The following is a 19,729-nucleotide window of genomic DNA, read 5'->3' as shown; positions in this document are numbered from 1 at the left end:
TGACATGTTGAAGTTGTGATGTCATGGTTTGTGCAAAAACAGTGTGGTGATCAATGATTTGCAGTCTAGCAGTACCACTGGGCTGTCACCATTCCCCTCAAACTAGCACACGAGAATCTTGAAAAATGGCATCGGAGATCAATGAGTAACATGTAATGCTTTGTTTCGAAACCAAGTTTTTTTCTCTAGGACATAATGTGATAGACATTTTTTTAACTGATAGGGGTCCACTGCTTAATGTTTTTATATGATTTTACTGCAAGGCTTCATAGTGTTGTTGTTGTGGGTGAAGGATGCTCAGAACTGTAAGCATCAGGACCCAGTTTGAGTTAATTTAAAGTCAGCAGATAAAAATTAGCCAAAAAGTGCAATAAAAAATTGGTTATATAAAACATAGTCTGCTTAATAATCTAAAACTACCTAAACATATACAAAACAAAGAGCTAATTAGTTAAATTAAATTGAGCCACAAGTTCACATTTCCTTCTCTGCAGACCGCAACTGTCCACAGAAAGGCAATGTACAATACTGGGATGTGTCGGGAGTACTTCAATGGCATATATGTGTCTGTGAGGACCTATACCACAGAAAGATTGTTAGTTTCACCAACTGCAGCAAGTTTCCCTTCACTTCCAGTAACTCCTCCTCTTAATTATATATGCTATCACTCATGGACAGTGAGCTGGTAATGGGGACTTGACATGGCTGCGTGTTGTACAAAATTCATCAGCTGAAAGAATTCTTGAATGGACTGGCAGGTTCCTCTGGTGACCACATGCACTAGGTGACTTGCTCTGTACTCAGAAGGGACCGATTGCCTTTGTAGTCTGGTCCCTTCAATCCCCACAAACCAACCTGTACTCAGAAATGTAGCGCAGATGAAGAATTTGGTATTTTCAATCTGTCGTAGCTGTCCACCACTCTCAAGATCACGTGTGCTGCTGCTGCAGCTGTGAACTGGCTCAGTAGGATGATCTTGAGTGCACAATTGGAGCAAACCGCTGAGCAGTCAAGGGTGCCCCTCCCCCCCTCACTGCCACTTAAGAGCCATTAGCTTAAACAGTAACATCTTATGCCAATACTACCATGCCAGATATTTGTTATGACGATGAAATCAGGAGTGTTCCTGTCAAATCTTTGTAAATCTAAATTAACTATGGAACTTCTGTGTGTCCAGCATGGAAGGTGACTCCATTCCTGTGTAAGGAATGAAACTATCTATGCAAATACTGTAAGGTACCATGTCTGAATAAAATCTTCCTGATTTTCTAGCCGCATCAATTCAAACAAAATACTCAAGCTTTCGATGGCTACCTCTACCATCATCAAGAGTAAAAACCACTGACTGTCGGGGATGACATGGTTTTCCATTTATATAGGCACCGTTGCAACCTCTGACGAGTTGAGCAGGACTGAGTGACGTCAAGTGGCACATGTGACAAGATATGCTGTGCCCTATCAAAGACAACATAGCTCGTCATGTGTCCATTGCGTATGCGTCCCTTGAAAACACGGCACCAGCTATATAGGCCAAACTAATCGGACAGTAGCAAGAGCATTTAACTGAGCACAAGCGACATAATAAACAAATGGAGCTTGACAAGTTGGCTATAGCAGAACATAAACAGGCATAAAATACAGTCTGAAAAGACAAGAGTCTCAGTTCATGCATCAACATATTGGGATTCTGTTATAAAAGAGGCACCCGAGATCAGAATAAACAGCAACAATTTTAACAGGGATCAGGGGTACACATTTAGTAGGGCATGGGGGCAGACACCGGATGTCGAAAGAAAGCAAAGGCAGATGCTTGATGATTGTATGAAGGCGGGAGCACCAGTTTCAATCGTGGCACTGGCTAGTCACGCCACTTGACGTCACAGCTGTGTGTGAGCTGTCCAACTCGCCTTCTGGCCACACATTGTTTTGGCTCTCTCTGACTGGTGTCAGAGGCTGCAATCATGCCTGTATACGTGGATAACTGTTCAAATGGTTCAAATGGCTCTGAGCACTATGGGACTCAACTGCTGAGGTCATTAGTCCCCTAGAACTTAGAACCAGTTAAACCTAACTAACCTAAGGACATCACAAACATCCATGCCCGAGGCAGGATTCAAACCTGCGACCGTAGCGGTCTTGCGGTTCCAGACTGCAGCGCCTTTAACCGCACGGCCACTTCGGCCGGCTGTGGATAACTGTCCCAGCCCCATTGGTCAGTGGATTTTACTCCTGACGAAGACGACAGGGATGGCCATCAAAAGCTTGAGTATTCCGTTAGAGTTGACACGGCTAGAAAACTGAGAAGATTTTATTCAATTGGGAGAGACTGTCTAACAAATGTGACGTTGTTGAAGTGTGAAGCAGTTAGAACAGACAATGGCCCTGTCTACAATACTAGAAAAATTATAGCAGATAAAGACAGGCAAATAACAGAAAGCACGTCAAACACAGAGCCAAGCATAAGCCTCTCTCAGTGGTAGAAAGGAATTGGCATTGTACCACATCCTGGCACCAGTACTTGGGCTGGTGTCACCAAAGATGGTATTCCCACACTTAAATGAGATCCCTGTGCCAATCCACATAGACTTTATTAAGAAGCAGTACCTTGATTTGAGAGGTCTGATGGAAGAGATTAGAGGTAGCAGCTGCAACAGATTTCTTTGCTAGGTAATGATGGAGATTAAAATGCGTTATAAGATTAATCAACCACAGCTACAGCTGTTTTACAGTACTAAAGCTGAAATTGTGGCAACTTTATAACAGACGACACAACCCACAAATACTGAAAAGAAAAATACAATACAAGTAGGAAATCTATAATCACGTAGGCGTCTTATCAGACAAGATCTGAAAACCTTGTTTGTGAAGAGGCAAATTGGGAAACAACAACATCCACTCTCCATGACAGGGAATGTTAGCAGAGATACTGACTATGCTACAGCATAACCTTCCAGATATATCAGCTACCTGACTTGAAGCTGCATCTTCACAATGCAGCACCTACTAATGGTGATAATGATATCATTACCACATCAGCAGCAGCATCGTCAACATTCACAAAGATTTGATCTGGAGATTTCCTTCTGTTTCTTTGCAAACTAGAATGTGGTGGTATTGGTAATGCTAATGACTACAAAGATTGTATGGCAGTAAAACACAGTGACAATCAGAGCTTCTTTCCAAATACAAGTGGTTCCCAAAATATGTACCAGTCAGTAGAAGTATGACATTCTGAACCTAGATGTCTCGAGGTACGCATTTCAGCTACTGCGGCATAAAGTTTCATCATCTTTGGTGCATGTAGTTGTGAGTTGTAGTGGTGCATATCAGAACACATTTCAATGCTTCTTTGAATTGTGAAATGCATGACATGAAGGAGCAATGGATTTGCATCAAATTCTGTCCCCAAGTTGAAGAGAACTGCAGCTGAAATCCACCAGGCACTTCAAGTTAGGCCAAGATTCTGTGAAAGATGACAAATATTCTGATCGACTGTCAACCTGCAAACCATTGGAAATGATCATGAAAGTGTGTGACTTGATTTATGAAGACCAAGGGCAATTCATGATGTTTGTAACAGACTGGGGCTGTTGCACAGTACATGTCAATGATTTCTACCTGATGAACTGAACATGAGACGAATTGCAGCGAAGTTTGTCCCCTTGCCTTTTCCACATCGACCAACGAAACCTCAGGATTCAGACATGCATCAAGCTGCAACAACGTGTTCAAGTGTGTCCAGAATTCTTATCCAGAGTCACAACAGGTGATGAATCTTGGGTCTATCGTTATTATGGGCCTCAGACGAAGCAGCAATCATGACAATGGAAAATGTCATCTCCTCCAAGGGTGAAAAAAGCTTGACAAGTTTGCCGCAAGATGAATTCAATGCTGGTAATTTTTCTCGACATTCAGGGAATAGTGCATAAGGAGTTTTGTTCCACACAGCCACTTTTACTGGTAGTTAAAGTTCAGTGCAAACAACCAGAGCTGTGGAAAAAGAAAAACTGGTTGGTGCACCATGACAGTGTACCTGTGCACATCTCGCTCGTTATGGAGGAATTCCTGGCCATAAACAACGTGGCAAAAGTCCCCCACCCTTCCTACTCACCAGAGCTGGCCCCATGCGACTTCTACCTGTTCCCCAGGATGAAAATCACACTGAAAGGATGACATTTTAACATGATTCACAACATCTAAGTGAAATCTCACCAGGTTCTGAACACCTTCACCCTGTGGACTTCCCAGGAGTGCTTCCAAAAATTGGAACAATCTCGAGACATTGCATACATCCCTAAGGTTTGGTGACAGAGGACATTAAGATGTAGTACAGTTTTCTGATTTTTACAATATTTTGCATTGTTTCTAGAGTTTTGAATCCATTAACAATAATATATGATTTCATCAACCTTCAGGCATGTACTCACAGACAATCTAAAGGGGAATAAGTTACATATCTGACACTGGATGTATAGAATATTTTTGTAGAATGTTGTTAAGTGTCATTATTGCTGAGGATACATATGGTCCACTACCTGAACACTTCAATATAGGTGTTGCCAATACATATACTGATAGCAGTAATGATCCAGAACAACATATTTTGTGACCTTTAAAGGTATGATAGAGTGATGCTGGCAACCAAGAACCAGATTTCCAAGCTGTACATGTGAGTGCATGTATGGGCTCTTGTCAGGATAAAAACTGGTTCTCGATCGTGAGGGCCATCCCTTTGTTAGTGGTGTTGATAGTAAAATTAAAAAGGCAGTTACTACTGAGATGCTCATAGATTTTAGTTGCAAGATTCTGACCGATTATGCCAAGGAAAATCAATGCCCCAGCAGAGAGTTTGGCAATTGTTCAGGTTTATTTCAGACTTCCAAATGTTGCACAAGTGGTAATTTTCAGGTTAATTTTGATCCTCTAATTCTGCACCAAAGGGTAATTCTGTCGAAATATTGTTAGTGTTCCCTGGGAGTGAATAAAAGTCTACAGAAGACTTGAGTTCATTAGCATGAAGTATCATTCAACCACCATCCAATTTGAGATTGGATGTTATTGCCAACAACAAACAGCACTCCGAAAGAAGAGACTCAATAATCAAAATGACTATCTGAAATATCCATATTGGTAAATAAGGTCAAACTCTTTCCTGATATCAAAGAACATCATTATAATACTATATTTTCTTCTAGCACTTGTCCTCTTCTAAAGACACATACTGACATATAGTGAAATACTTGCTATAGAAAGCAGAAAAAGGTTTAGATAGGCACATATTTAGAATGTATTTAAAATAAGTTAATGAAAGTGGTGGAAGAAGGTTCAGGTGTCAGTTGCATATCTGATCACAGAATGGGGGTTAGTCTTTTTCTTGGCACCTAACAACACAATATATTGCTGTGTTAAAAGTTAACTGTCTTTCTTTTCACACTTCTAGAATTCCCTCCACATAACCCACACTCAGGGGTGTTTAATTTACACCAGACAGTGATGGTTTTCCTATACTTCCAGCTTTGTTTTTGACACTGACAATTTCCAGCATGACAAAAGTATACTGCTGCTTTACAACTAGAGTCCAATCCTAACTTTGGTTTCACCCACATAACTTCATGTCGGAATGCTTTCCTTGCTTTCTCATTTATTTTTTTTTTTTTAATTTTCTTATCTTAAGTTTACATCTATAAGTTTCTAAGATACTGTGCAACGTTACACTGTAATGTATCAGTTGAAAAGTTGACTACTATTAAACATACCGAAAACTTATACAAACCTAACTGAAAAAAGTCCTAATGAAATAACAGTGTAATCCAAATAAAGAAACTACATGCACATAAAGCTACATAATGGCTAAAACTTCTTGTAGTCATAAAATACTAATGCAGGACAAAATATTTTAATGCCCTTCATTCTGTACTAAGGAATCCGCAAATATTGACGATTGTTGATAGCTAAATAAGTAAAAATAAAATTAAGAATCTAAGAAGCTACAGTAACATGCAAAATAAAAATCTAACACAACATGGTAACAAAAACTGCCTAGTATGATATGACTCCAAGAAAGATAATTCAACAGCATTGTGTAATAGGTTACAAATATCCCTTCCTTATATATTCTAATATGTTTTGGCTGTTATTGGGATAAAACTTAGACATCTCTCCACAAACCAACAAAAATAGCAGTAACAAAGGCCATAAAATACAAAAGAAAAGAAAATTCCAAATTGAACACTGACACTAGCATGCAGCTACTCTCTCAAAACCAAATAATGTTAGTAGTTTTTGGTACAACTAATACTACCATTTGTACTTCCCGTGCATGATTAGTTGTAATGTGTGTGTGTGTGTGCATATGTGTGAGTGTCTTTTTGTACATGCTAACTACCCACATGCAATCATGCAATCCAAAGCCCATATATATGCTAACAGGCAATCCACATGCAATCCACACCCAAGGTGGCCAAGTGTAAAGAGACTCATACAACACTGACTTGTCTGAAAGCCCTACACTGTGGTGAATGTCCAGTCCCTTCACCTAAAGGTCACTGCTATCATCACTCGCCTGCAACGAAAATTAAGCAATAAACACAAAAGTGCGTGTGACATGCAAGTAAATTATATAGACAAAAAACAAGCATTAAGAAAAGCTCACAACAAGATGATTATATACTGGCAGATAAGCTCCATTTTCATAAGCATTGCTGCCCACAAGAAAAACAGGACCAATGTCTGCTTTTTACACAGACAGCACATAAGATGATTTCACAAAATTTTAACATTACACGTAAACCAAGTACATACGTTGATACTTTAAATATCACTGACAGAATTAATGAAGAATGAGCACTATGCAACACTTAGGACAAAAAAAGAATACCCAAATCTATTTAATGTAAGCTAATATTATGCACAAACAATGAAGATTTTGCTGAATATACATATCCCTTGGTTTATCAGCACAAATAAAAATAATGTGTCCATAAATAAATAATGCTGGACTTATGGGCAATTAATAGATATTCAGTTCCAACTAGTACATTCAGACACTATATACTATCTACTAGCAGTAACTTATTTTTCTGTGATTGTCAGATTTGTTTTAAGTTTACATAGATCATTTTTAATCTTCCTCCTGAACAGGGCAGATGTAAAGGTAACCTGAAGCTTTGTGTCAATCTGTATTCAGGAGATAAAGCTGCGGGCTGCAGACGGACAAAGCATGTGAAAAGTAAATCTGTCACTTCCAAGCACACAACAAAGAATGAAAATAGAAAGATTTTTTCATTAGATATAATATTTTCCAAACACTATTTGTATGCCTGAACTACTTGCTACTGTTTCTATTTCCTGCATTTTCCAACAGCTGTTTATTTATGAGGTTCATCCAGAATGGAAGCCTCACATTTTGTGTCTTCGACAATTTTTTTATTTCACATAATGAAACTTACACACTGATGATGTGTTCAACACTGGAAGATGAAACATTCGGCAGGGAATTGTGCCCCTGACCACTAGCTAATGCCCATAAAACAAAAATCACAACATACTTACTGTCTTTCAACATAGTTGCTCATTCCTTGTGATAATTCTACTGATTGATATATGTCAGTAAGAACCAATTACCTGACCCATTTTTCAACGTAATATTCTAGTTCTATGGCCCTCCCAAGCGAGTCCAAGGAAGTGTATGTGCTGCTGGTATTTGCCCTTGTTCTGGACATGGAGCCATTTCTTCAATGTGCATGTCATCTCCTCGTCATCCTCAGAATGTCTTTCATGGATGCTATCCTTTAATGGCCTAAACAAGTGAAAGTTCCAGGGAGATAGGTCAGTGCTATAGAGGGGAAACACTATTCAACTTTGTTTCATTATATGTTCAGAAGTCCTCAAAAACTTGTGTGAGGCCGATCATGTTGAATCTTAATATCCCCTGTGTTGTTATAAAAAAGAAGCCACTGGAAACACTTCTTGAGGTGCTTGGTGTGTTCATTTAGCCTCCAAATTAATGGTAATGCCTCTTGGTATCATATTGATGAGCATCACGCCCTCACGGTCTAACACACAGTCATCATAATCTTGCCAGCAGAAGCAGTTGCTTTGAATTTTTTCTTCTGTTGAGAGAGATGATCCCACTCCATCAAATGTCTCTTTGTTTTGGGCTCAAGGTGGTGAACCGAGGTTTCATCACCTGTCACGATCTGGGACAGAAAGTTTTCCCCTTCAGCTACAAAATATTGCAACAACTCGGAACAAACGTCTTTTCTGTGGCATTTGTGTGCCCTTCTTGCATACACTTTTGAATATCCAAGAGTTCAGATAATTACATTCACACTTCCTTTGTCGAATGCTGAGTCTTAAGGTGTCGGTACTTGTAAATGAGAACAGCATGCTGCAATATTTCAGGTCTGACGGCTGTAGATGGTCTTGCTCACTGATAATCACTTAGCTCCATCAAACCACCTTCTGATGGCCTCCACCTATGTACACAGTTACCAACTGTACTCCCGCAGACTGCAGATGCTCCACAGGCTTCACACAAAACTTGGTGAATATTCCCCACAATGTCTTGCTCCTTTATAAGATGTCAGTAATGACACACTGCTTGTAATATGCATCACTTTCAGACATCATTTAGACACATTGCTGGAGCTATGCTATTTGTTGGAGGGAACTGAAATTTTGCGCATGCATGCTGAAAAATTCCAAGAATTCACACCTAACTATCTTACAACCCCCCTCCCTCTCTCTGAGTGGAACCATTGTCAAAATGATTACTTTTGCAAATGCCAATTTTGTGCAATTACTATAATCTTTACTCTTTAAAATCATTAATTACAGCGTAATGTATCTAGCTTTCATATCTAGTAATTTACTGATCATATGTATGACTTAAATTGTCTGGATCATGACATGACCAGTGATCTACACTACATAAACAAGCCACTAGAAATGCCATTTGAAGTTCTTCATGTGAATAATAATCCAGAAAGGTGGCTTGATGGATTGAGTAGGACCAGGTGAAGCAAATACGGCAGAAGGTGTCAGGGTTCTGGAGGAATGTGGATATGATGTCACCCTCGATCCAGATCACGAAGATGTCGTCAACAAACATGAAACAGGTGATGGGTTTGGGATCCTGGGTGTTTAGGAAGGATTTCTCTAAATGGCCCATGAATAGTTTGGCATAGGATGGTGCCATGAGGGTGCCCGAAGCTGTATCCCAGATTTGTATGTAGGTAATGCCTTCAAAGGAGAAGTAATGGTGGATGAGGATATAGTTGGTTATGATGAATAGGAAGGAGGTGGTTGGTTTGGAATCCTTTGGGCATTGGCAAGGGTAGTGTTCAATAGTGGTAGGGCGATGGACCTTAGGGATGTTAGTTTAAAGGGAGGTGGCATCAACAGTGACGAGCAGGCCACTGTGTGGTAAAGGGACATGAACTGTGGAGAGTCGGTGGGAAAATGGTTGGTATCTTTTATGTAGGAGAGTACATTGCAGCTAATAGGTTCAAGTTGTTGGTCTATGACAGCAGAGATTCTCGCAGTGCGGGCACAGTAACCAGCCACAATGGTGCGTCCTGAGTGGTTGGGTTTAAGAACTTTAGAAAGCACGTAGAAGGTAGGAGTGCGCGGAATGGTAAGAGGTGAGGAGAGAGATGGACTCTGGGGAGAGGTTCTGGGAAGGGCCTAAGAATTTGAGTAGGGACTGGAGATCCTGCTGGATTTCTGGAACAGGGTCACATTAACAGGGCTATAGGTGGATGGTTATGCCAGGTAATTCTTGTAGTTCAAAACAACAGTGGTGGAGCCTTTGTCAGCATGTAGGATTATAGGGTCGGGATCAGCTTTTAGGTCAGGTTAGGTTGTTTTGGGGAAGGAGGGCCAGACAGCGAGGTCATCGGTCTTATTGGATTAGGGAAGGATGGGGAAGGAAGTCGGCCGTGCCCTTTGAAAGGAACCATCCCAGCATTTGCCTGGAGTGATTTAGGGAAATCACGGAAAACCTAAATCAGGAAGGCCGAACGCAGGATTGAACCGTCATCCCCCCGAATGCGAGTGCAGTGTCTAACCACTGCGCCACCTCGCTCGGTCAATTTTTAGGTGGTGGACTGTGGTTTATTCTGTAGATGTAAGGTGGGGTTTGCATGTTGAGGGATTTGGGGAATGATGGTGAGGCAAGGTTCGAGGTTAAGAAATTCTCGAAAGTTAACAGGGAGTGATTTGGGGGCAGCAGGGATAGATCACAGTTGGATGGAGGAGTGAACTGAGTCAGGCAGGGTTCAACATTGGTCTTTGGTTGAATTTGAGAGGTAGTGTTGGTGGCAAAATAGTGTTTCCACTGCAGGGACCGGGAAAAGGAGAGAAGGTCTTTAACAAGTCCTGCCTGACTGAATTTGGGAGTGGGAGAAAAGATGAGGCCTTTTAAAGGACTGATACTTCTATGGGGCTAAGACTGTTGGAGGAAAGGTTCATGACTGTGTCGCTCTAGTTCCTGGAGGGCGAGAGGTTCAATGTGTGTTATGTTTCTGGATCCCATAACACACAATACGTTGAAAGAAATAGGTACGTGTTTTGTGATTTTCATTTTATGGGCATCAGGCAACGGTCCAAGACACATTTCTCTGCCTAATGTTTCATCTTCCAGTTCTAGAGACACCACCAGTGGCTACAATGACTTAGAAAGTAGTTACAGTCTCAAACAAGTTCAGCAAGCCATACTGTTTGCATGTATCCAGACAACTGACAGTTAATGACACCAGCAGACTGCTGTGTAAGGGCGCAGAGTTGATTGGGGGGGGGGGGGGGCATGTGGCTTGTAGTACGCACACACGCTTGACCACATGTGCAGTGGCAAATGGCAGATATAGGTCCTCTGAAGTTTCCAAATATTCACACACCTTTCTTATTGGTTCAAACACATGTGGTCAAACATACGTAGGAACTACAAATAGAAGCATTGACACCCACCTTAAAACACAAGAGCTATTGTCACCTGAGCTCAATTCCAAGCAGAAAGCAGCAGCTTACTGAAGCACTGTAAGTGGAAGCAGGAAGTGGCAAATGAAAACCTGTCGATGTTCTTCTCCTGATCCTGACAGGTTCTAAGGCTTAAACGAAGTAATGTCACATAGCAATTTGGAGCTTGCAAAATCATGGAGTTGGCTGGTGGCATTTGAGAGGCATAGAAGCTGTGAGCCCCCTGGGTTGGAGGTGGTGTTTCCATAGTGTACTTCAGAAGTCAGGGAAAGTGATTCTTCAAGGTCAACAGAGTAATTACTTGAATTACGGAAGACTGTGAGAATCTGGAAGTGCATTCCCATAATTGAGTTGAGTCATTCTGGATTTGTATGTGAATGTTGCTGCTGAACGAAAGTGCTGGAGCTGAACAGGCAGAGACCTCAAATTAGGCTGAGGTTACAGAACTAAGCATTTAGTTGCATGGTGGTGTTTAGTGTATGAGAAAGAGGTGGCACAAAGTTGTGTTTTCTGTAATATAGAAAATTTTATGACATCGAAAAGAGAAAAACATAAAAAGATTTAAATGGACGAAAATGTGTTATTACTCAGCTGATGTTACATTTTCATATTAGGGATTAAATTACATCAATTAAAACACAAGAATCATTCAATTACCTTTTGAGACTATAATAGCAGTGATACATTGGTGAAGAGTAACTGATGAACATGCTGAAGAAGATGGTGAAATGTTTTACAGATTGTCGACCGTCTTCCCATCAAGCACATTTTACTTTCAGAACTAGTATACCTTCTCCCGGACATAAGATGTTTTTTCTTGGATTGTCTGTACTATTTTCAACTGTCATTTTAGAAAGTATGTTTCACACATAAAAATCAAACAATGAAGAATCTAGGATGGAATAATAACAAGATGGAAAGGAGAGATAACTACTCGCCACATAGAAGAGATAGAAGAGGCACTGGGTCACTGACAGGCACAATGAACATGACTTCTACAAATACTCAGCTTTCTGACAAGTCCTTTGCCAGATGTAGAAAACTCTCTCACATTCACATAAGCACAACTCACACACACATTGCCACTGTTGTCTCCTGGCAACCTGAAACAACAGTGCCCATTTGTGTGTGAGTTGTGCTTATGTGAAAATGGTCGAGTTTTCTATGTCTAACAGAAGACTTAGGCTGAAAACTGAATATTTCTGGCAATAATTTTCATTGTGCCTCTCCGAGACTCGACACCACCTTTATGTGGGGACTAGCATTTTTTTCCTTTCTTTTTTTTTAAAAAAACTATATGCTGTTTCTAGAATGATAATTTGTTTGAAACACATTAACACAATCAAAAGGAGATTTGGCTCTACATTTTGGCTACTCTAGGCTACTTTTGTCTAAAGTATTGCCATACTTAATCATGAAGATCAATTAATCTTATGATGTAAAATAATTTTACCTTTTTTAATTACTAACCTTCGAGTAGAAGTTATGGCCTCTGTATCTTGATAGTGCAAAGCAACTGAAAAAGTTCCTACAGCGAATACGATTCTGTTGCTTTCTCAAAACTGCCCCAAGTGTTATTATGATGACAATGAAGAGCATGCTCACCACTAGTGCAGCTGTAACATTTTTGTTAAATGTCAGTATAATTAGTTTTATATCCATTTAATAATTAGATTGCAAAGTTGATCAATCAGCGGTTATAAGATAAATATGAAGTTCTTGTACAAATGACACTGAAGTTTCTCTGTGTGTTGTTGTTATCTTTTTCTATGATACGTTTATAAAAAATTAACACAATAAATATGTAACACTTAGCGCACAGTTGGCAAGTTGCAAGAAAATCATTATCAAGATCATCATTCATTAGCAGTAATCTGTTAGCCTCCAGTCTGCAGCCACACAATCTGTTGAATAACAATGTAGATAGCACCACAAATTATAACTGCACAAAATTTGAACTTCCTTATTTGATTGCAATACACAGTGACAACACTGCAGTTTGCCAGTTTCCTGATCATGTGCAATATAGTTAGTGCCCTCCTGATCTACAGAATATAGACTCAATTTAAAAAAAAAGTCTCCCTTCCAATTAGGAGTATCGTCAAGTCTTTTTTTAACAGAAGAAGAGGAGGAGGAGGAAAAGAAGAGCTAATTGCTACCTGTCAGGCTCACAGTTCTTCCTTCTCACAAAAGTGGCATAAGGGTTGGTGCAAATGAGATGAATCACAAATACACATATACCTTGAGCTGGTCTTTCAATGGGATGATCACTAATGTTTACTGTAGCAATCTACAAAAAATCTACTCACCAATTGACGGCAGGATAAAACACACACACACACACACACACATACACACACACACACACACACACACACACACACACACACACACACAAAATGATTTAACTTTTACAAGCTTTCAGAGCCAGTGGCTTCTTCTTCTGGCAAAAGAGTTGAAGGGAAGAAAGTGGAATGAAGGGAAAGGACTGGAGAGGTTTAGGGAAATGGGTACAGTTCAGTAAAGTTACCCAGAACCCTGGGTCAGGAGAGACTTACCGGACAGGATGAGAAGGAAAGACTAATTGTTGGGGACTGCACTGGATGAGATTTGAAAACCTGAGAGTTCAAAGGTGGAAGACAGGGTAATATGCAAGACAGAGATTACTACTAAAACATTGTATTGTCACTAATTTGACATGTAACATCAAAAATTGATTATTTTCGTTGTTATAAATCTAAATACAAAAATATATTTGATAATGGAAAGTCCTGGATGCAATATGGTCTTGGCTGGGAGATCCAGAGGGGTACCTACAGCCAACAAATCAGAAAGGGTATTCTTCACTGGCACACAATTACCCCTTTCCTCTGGATGTACTAATATTGTATCTTAAATGAGTTTTTGTTGAATGTAGGTAACTGGATGTGTGTATAGTATGGTGTTACGTTTGTGTTGCATGAAGATAAAATAAGGGAGACAGTGAAATCTGGTACCAACACATAATCACCACTTTTCACTAGCACCAAGGAAGCCTCTTTTCGGGATGTGAACTGATTACCTCAAAATCAGGAGAAGCTGCACAGGAATGCAGTAGAAACCTTGGCTACAGAGGCCGGTTGTTATACAAATAATGAAAGACATAAAGCCAAGAACTCACCTCGTAATAGGTGAATCTCTGACAGTCAACAGCCACAAAAACAAGACTGGAAAATTCTCCAGAACCAACTAATGCAGAAAAATTTGGGGAAACACACAAACACACATTTGCAGGCGTGCACTCAGGAATATATTGTCCCAGCCAACTGCATTCCACCTGCAGCTTTCATTGTATCAAATGGAGAAATGGAGTGGCAAAAGAAGGTGGGGACGGGCACAGATGGGTGAGAGGAAGACTGGCTGATGGCTGAGGGGGGAGGGGCAAGAAGGTAGAATTATGTATGGCATTGAATGTAGTGCAGGAGTGGAATGAGAGAGAGAGAGAGAGAGAGAGAGAGAGAGAGAGAGAGAGAGAGAGTCTGAGTATAGAATGAAAGGAGAAAAAGCTGCTTTCACAGGTGACTCTACCTCAGATAGAGTAGGATATGTCTGTAGCAAGATTGTAGTTAGGATGTGGTGGGTAAGTACAAAGGACAGGTTTTATACCTATGCCTTGGAGTTCGTTTGTGGAGACACTTGGAGGATTAGTGGCTTCTATTGACATGGCACAGGGACTCTGTATGTGGACTACATTTGGAGGTCTCAGTATAATGGTTAGGGATTGTTCATCACTGCAGATGTGTCATCCACATATTGGCCAGTTGGTGGTTGGTGAGATTGATATGGACAAAGGCTTTTGTGAAGCCAAGGAATAGGTGGATGTCAACATTCAGGGAGGTGGTGTGTTGGGCTGACAAGGACAAATTGAAGCAGATAGGAGAGCAGTTATTGCAGCTGTGGAGGAATGAGGATAGTGTTCTAGCCCTGGAAACACATCACAAAGATATCATCAATAAATATGAACCAGAGAAGGGGTTTAGAACAATGAGTGGCAGGCTGCAATGTTTACATATTTTTGCCAACAAGATTTTGGATTCAACAGTGTGAACCTTGCTTCAACAAGACAGTAACATCCTCTAGATTGCACATTCACAGGTTGGCATACGATTATGACATGTGGGATCTCATTGAAGTGCCACAAACTTATGTGTATGTCTGGTCCCAGGGGAGAAGTAGCTACAAATATAAAAATAATAAATTACTATTATAAGTTATTACTAGGCAGAGTGCATGTCTATTATACAGTATATCCTAAATGCTAGTTCATAAGTTTACCTGTGTTTATACCACCACTAGAGACGTCATGATGTGCTGCATGATCATGGATTATTTGACATATTGCTGGTAAATTCCATCCAATAGTAACATCACATTCATTTTGCTGTGAAAAAAGTAAAACAAATACTATAATAAATCACACTAATAACATCACATTGTATAAATTTACTTTCAACAAAATAATATCCAGGGAAAGAGAAAAGTGAATGTGGTTGTTTTATATAATAGCCACAATAATTAAAACTGCTGCAGCAAGATTTAGCAATCATCCCAGAAATGACGAGCAATTGGAATGTCTAACCATTTGGCGGAGCTGAAAGTTGTAAATTGTAAGATACCACAGAGGCTTGCATGTTTTCTATTTGTAAGGTTCAGAACCAAAAATACTAGCTTCATCCAATTTTCCTTTTATTTTCTGGGATGAATGAGCCTATTGTTTATAGTTGCATGAATAACCGAACTTTATTTAGAAAAGAAAAACAATTTGCTTCTAGTTTCAGTGGTTAGCAGTTATCCTTTGAATACAATGATTTGAAAACAGGTTTAGGCAAACACAAGAATTATTCCAGAAACTGAGGAAATAAACCTCAGAAGACAATACTGATTATGAACAAACAAAACAAAGAAATAAAAGTTCATAAGTGACATGAATGTATGTAACAACTAACCAATTCAGCAAATAATATTAAAAGTGAAATTTTACTCCCAACAAGGAAGAAATATCACACACAATAATTGACCCAGAAGAAATTAACAACACACTTGCATATACAAAGAAAACATTATTCAGTAAAAGACAAAAGCCTCTCTGAAACAACATGACTACAGCACAGGACATATTTATTTTGTCATATCACAAGCACAGCAGATAATGATAATGGAGACACCAGCGACAGAACACAAGAAAAAACTGGAAGCATATTTGATGCTACAATACAAAGACTAAACACAACGTTCACATGCAGCCTCTGGCTCCTGCAAACATACATCTAGTTTTCAGGTTTTCAGTGTGAGAGGACACGCAACACTCCCATTGTTTCCACTTGAGGGTACAATGAAGAATAAAGTAGTTTGTGTCAAATTGTGTTTACTGAACTACCAAACACCACTGCCAGCCCACACACTACACCATAGCTATCTGTGGAGATTGTACAGAATCTGTTGGCTCATTGTGGTGCCATATACTACCTGCTTTGAACAAGGGGCAGTCTGCTCTGCACCAATATAGTTGTGCACTGTGTATTGAACAGGACACCTAGAAATGATGGAGAGGCTTCATCCCACCGTTGCCCTCAGTGGTTCACAACCCCACAACAGGCCACAGCAGTCCACCCGCCCCACCGCTGCCCCACACTGAACACAAGGTTATTGTGTGGTTCGGGCTGCAGAGGACCCCCTCCCCCAGGAATGTCTCATACGAGAAGAGTAAACCCCAAATGTTGGCATGGTAGAGTAATTGTGGTGTATGCGTACTTGGAGACAGTGTTTGCACAGCAATCGCCAACATAGTGTAACTGAGACGGAATAAGGGGAATCAGCCAGCATTCGGCAAGGCAGATGGAAAACTGCCTTAAAAATCGTCCACAGGCCGGCCGGCACACTGGACCTGGACACTAATCTGCTGGGCGGATTCGTGTCAGGGACCAGCACGCCTTCCCGCTTGGGAAGCAGCATGTTAGACTGCACAGCCAGCTGGGTGGGCACCAATATAGTTACTGAGTTTCCAAAATTATACAGAATGTGTTGCCATTCAGGCTCACTAGAATAGTTACAAAGACAATGCATTATACCACTATAGCTAACAGAAGGGGTGAGAACTCAACACAGATATTAAAATCAAACAGCCTGACCAAGTGCAAAATGAGAAGCTGTCAGGTATGTGACGGAAGAAATTTTTCAAGCAGGCTAATGAGGTACACATTAATGCAACTGAGACAAATTAATTCAACAATGGAAGGAGTACTAAAGAAGAAAGGTTCATGAAGATGATGTAGACTAGAATATTATACATAGATCATTGAAACACTGAATCATGTAGGCAGATATAAGCACAGGATAGCAAGGGATGTCAAATAACCGATAACTTTAGGTGCAGAAAAATCAAACATTTAACCAACAGAAGTTCTAATAAAAGGCAGGCTGCAATGTTTACACATTTTTTGCCAACAAGATTTTGGATTCAACAGTGTGAACCTTGCTTCAACAAGACAGTAACATCTTGTGTAATATCAACCAGCCGGTTGTTGTGGCCGAGCGGTTCTAAGCGCTTCAGTCCGGAACCGTGCTACTGCTACGGTTGCAGGTTCGAATCCTGCCTCGGGCATGGATGTGTGTGATGTCCTTAGGTTAGTTAGGTTTAAGTAGTTCTAGGTCTAGGGGACTGATGACCTCAGATGTTAAGTCCCATAGTGCTTGGAGCCACTTCAACTGTATCAACCGATGTATAACTCAAAACAGAGTTACCAGTACAGCACTCTTAAATGTCACTTTTCATGGTATTAAAAGGTTAACTACAGCATTCTGATGGTGCTAATCCACAAAATATACTTGATTTAATCAGTTGCTGAAATTTTTGCAGTTTGCTCATTTTAGGAATGTATGTGTGATACTGGACTAAATGAGATCTTACATATTTCTTCAAGCATATACATGCAATCATTATTGTCATGAGTAATTGAGGTGATTTCCTTCTTTCTTCTGAAGGCAACTACAGAAACTATATAAAATCTAAATTAAAACTGACAGAGCAAGTTCTTAATCTGTCCTGTCTGAATGAACTTATCACACTTGTACTGTACCACACAATGGAAAATCCAGGATGGAATGTAACAATATTTAGAGAAGGAAAGTTGCTACTCACCATATAGCGGAGATGCTGACTCAAAGATAGGCACAGCAAAAAGATTTTCACACTTAAAGCTTTCGGCCAATGGTCTTTGTCGACGATAGACACACATACGTACATACACACACTCACACAAATGCAACTCACAGATACGACTGCAGTCTCCGGCAACTGAGAGAGTGTGTGGGTACGTATGTGTGTCTATTGTTGACAAAGGCCACTGGCTGATAGATTTAAGTGTGAAAATCGTTTTGTTCTGCCTATCTACAACTCAGCATCTCCACTATATGGTGAGCAGCAGCTTTCTTTCTCAGAATATTGTATTGTATCACCTTATTCAAAGCTGCCAAATAGCTATATGTGACAAGATTATTGACCAAATACAGATAATCAAGTAGTAGAGCTGAAAATATATTTCCGTTGCCTACATAAGATTTTTGTGCCATTAGAATGGAAATGTGAGAGAATTTCTGGCTAATGAGGAAATAAGTGCATGAAAATTGACAAGAGGTTATAGGATTGGAACAGAACAGAAAATGGCAACATAAATAGCAAACTGCCTGTCTCAATTACTCATCAGTAGTCCATAGTACCTAATGCAAATATTCAGTACCTTTGCAACTGTTGTAATGCTGCAAAAACAAATTTAATCAGAATAACATCCATTTTCATTCATCAACTAAAATCATATTTCATCGCCATCCAAAAAAGATTTCAGATCTAGAACTGATCATTTTAGTTTGTTTTAACAGTCTTACCAACAATCCTCATGTATCTGCACAATGGTTTGCTTAAATTGATCAAACTGCAAACTGTAAAATTAAATACCATATTTTACGGACTGTAAGATGCACTTATTTCATAGAAGAACTTCCTCCAAAACTAAGGTACATCTTATATTTGGAATTAATATAAAAATGTCCAGTGTTTGATTTAATACTCCCACCAGTCTTAAAAATGGCCATATATTCGATGTCGGGAGAAACCTATCTCTATCTGGCAAAATTGGATTCAACTAACAGCAGCAGTGCACCGATGCGACGAACATGAGTTGCGGCGATTCATAAGCTTGCTAACACTGTCTGCATCCCACTCTGCCATTACAAACCAAGAATAATGTCTAGCCTACAATACATCATTGCAGTCTATGATGCCAGTGAACTTTAATTGAAATAGATTTGTGTTATACTTAAATTGAGAGTGATTTGTGTAATCGGTTACAGCAGAAAATATTTGTTAGTACCTACTTTCGAAATATAAAAAATAACAGGTATTCATATGACATGAGCTGTAAACTGAATGTGGAAACAGAGCAGCTGAGTGGAATTATAGCCCCCAACCAACAGAAAAAGAAAACACTCATGATCAACATGCCATTAAAGAAGAACTGAAAAAAATGAAGAAGACTAAAAGTGGAAATAGATGACTGAATGCAAAATAGTCAAAACTACAGGATGACATATTGAAATGGATTCAAGAACATCATCAAAATGGCACTGGAATTATAACAAAAATGATTCAAATACACGCTCATAAGTTAGTGCTGCAGTGGTACTTGATTGACTTTAAGGATGGAGTTAGTTGGTGCTA

The 19,729-nt window shown here is 39.8% G+C and overlaps 1 protein-coding gene across 8 annotated transcripts in view; it reads right to left on the bottom strand.

Moving 5' to 3' along the window:
• The window catches only part of LOC126482314 (cation-independent mannose-6-phosphate receptor), a 768,212-nt gene that overhangs the window by 148,162 nt on the left and 600,321 nt on the right, over window positions 1-19,729 (bottom strand). For 3 of the 8 annotated variants that reach the window (XM_050106409.1, XM_050106382.1, XM_050106373.1), the window contains exons 21-22: window positions 15,292-15,397; window positions 12,448-12,593 (exon numbers count right to left, since the gene is read on the bottom strand). The exons of 1 other annotated variant lie outside the window; for it this stretch is intronic. In XM_050106409.1, the coding sequence (XP_049962366.1) occupies window positions 12,448-12,593; window positions 15,292-15,397 (252 nt within the window). Of the gene's footprint in view, window positions 1-6,491; window positions 6,563-12,447; window positions 12,594-15,291; window positions 15,398-19,729 lie in introns of all 8 variants that reach the window. 4 more of the 8 variants (XM_050106419.1, XM_050106399.1, XM_050106390.1 and 1 more) reach the window with 2 other exon arrangements.

This window comes from Schistocerca serialis, chromosome 1, assembly GCF_023864345.2.
Source record: "Schistocerca serialis cubense isolate TAMUIC-IGC-003099 chromosome 1, iqSchSeri2.2, whole genome shotgun sequence".
Lineage (NCBI taxonomy): Eukaryota > Metazoa > Arthropoda > Insecta > Orthoptera > Acrididae > Schistocerca > Schistocerca serialis.
This window is presented reverse-complemented; position numbering and strand designations above follow the sequence as displayed.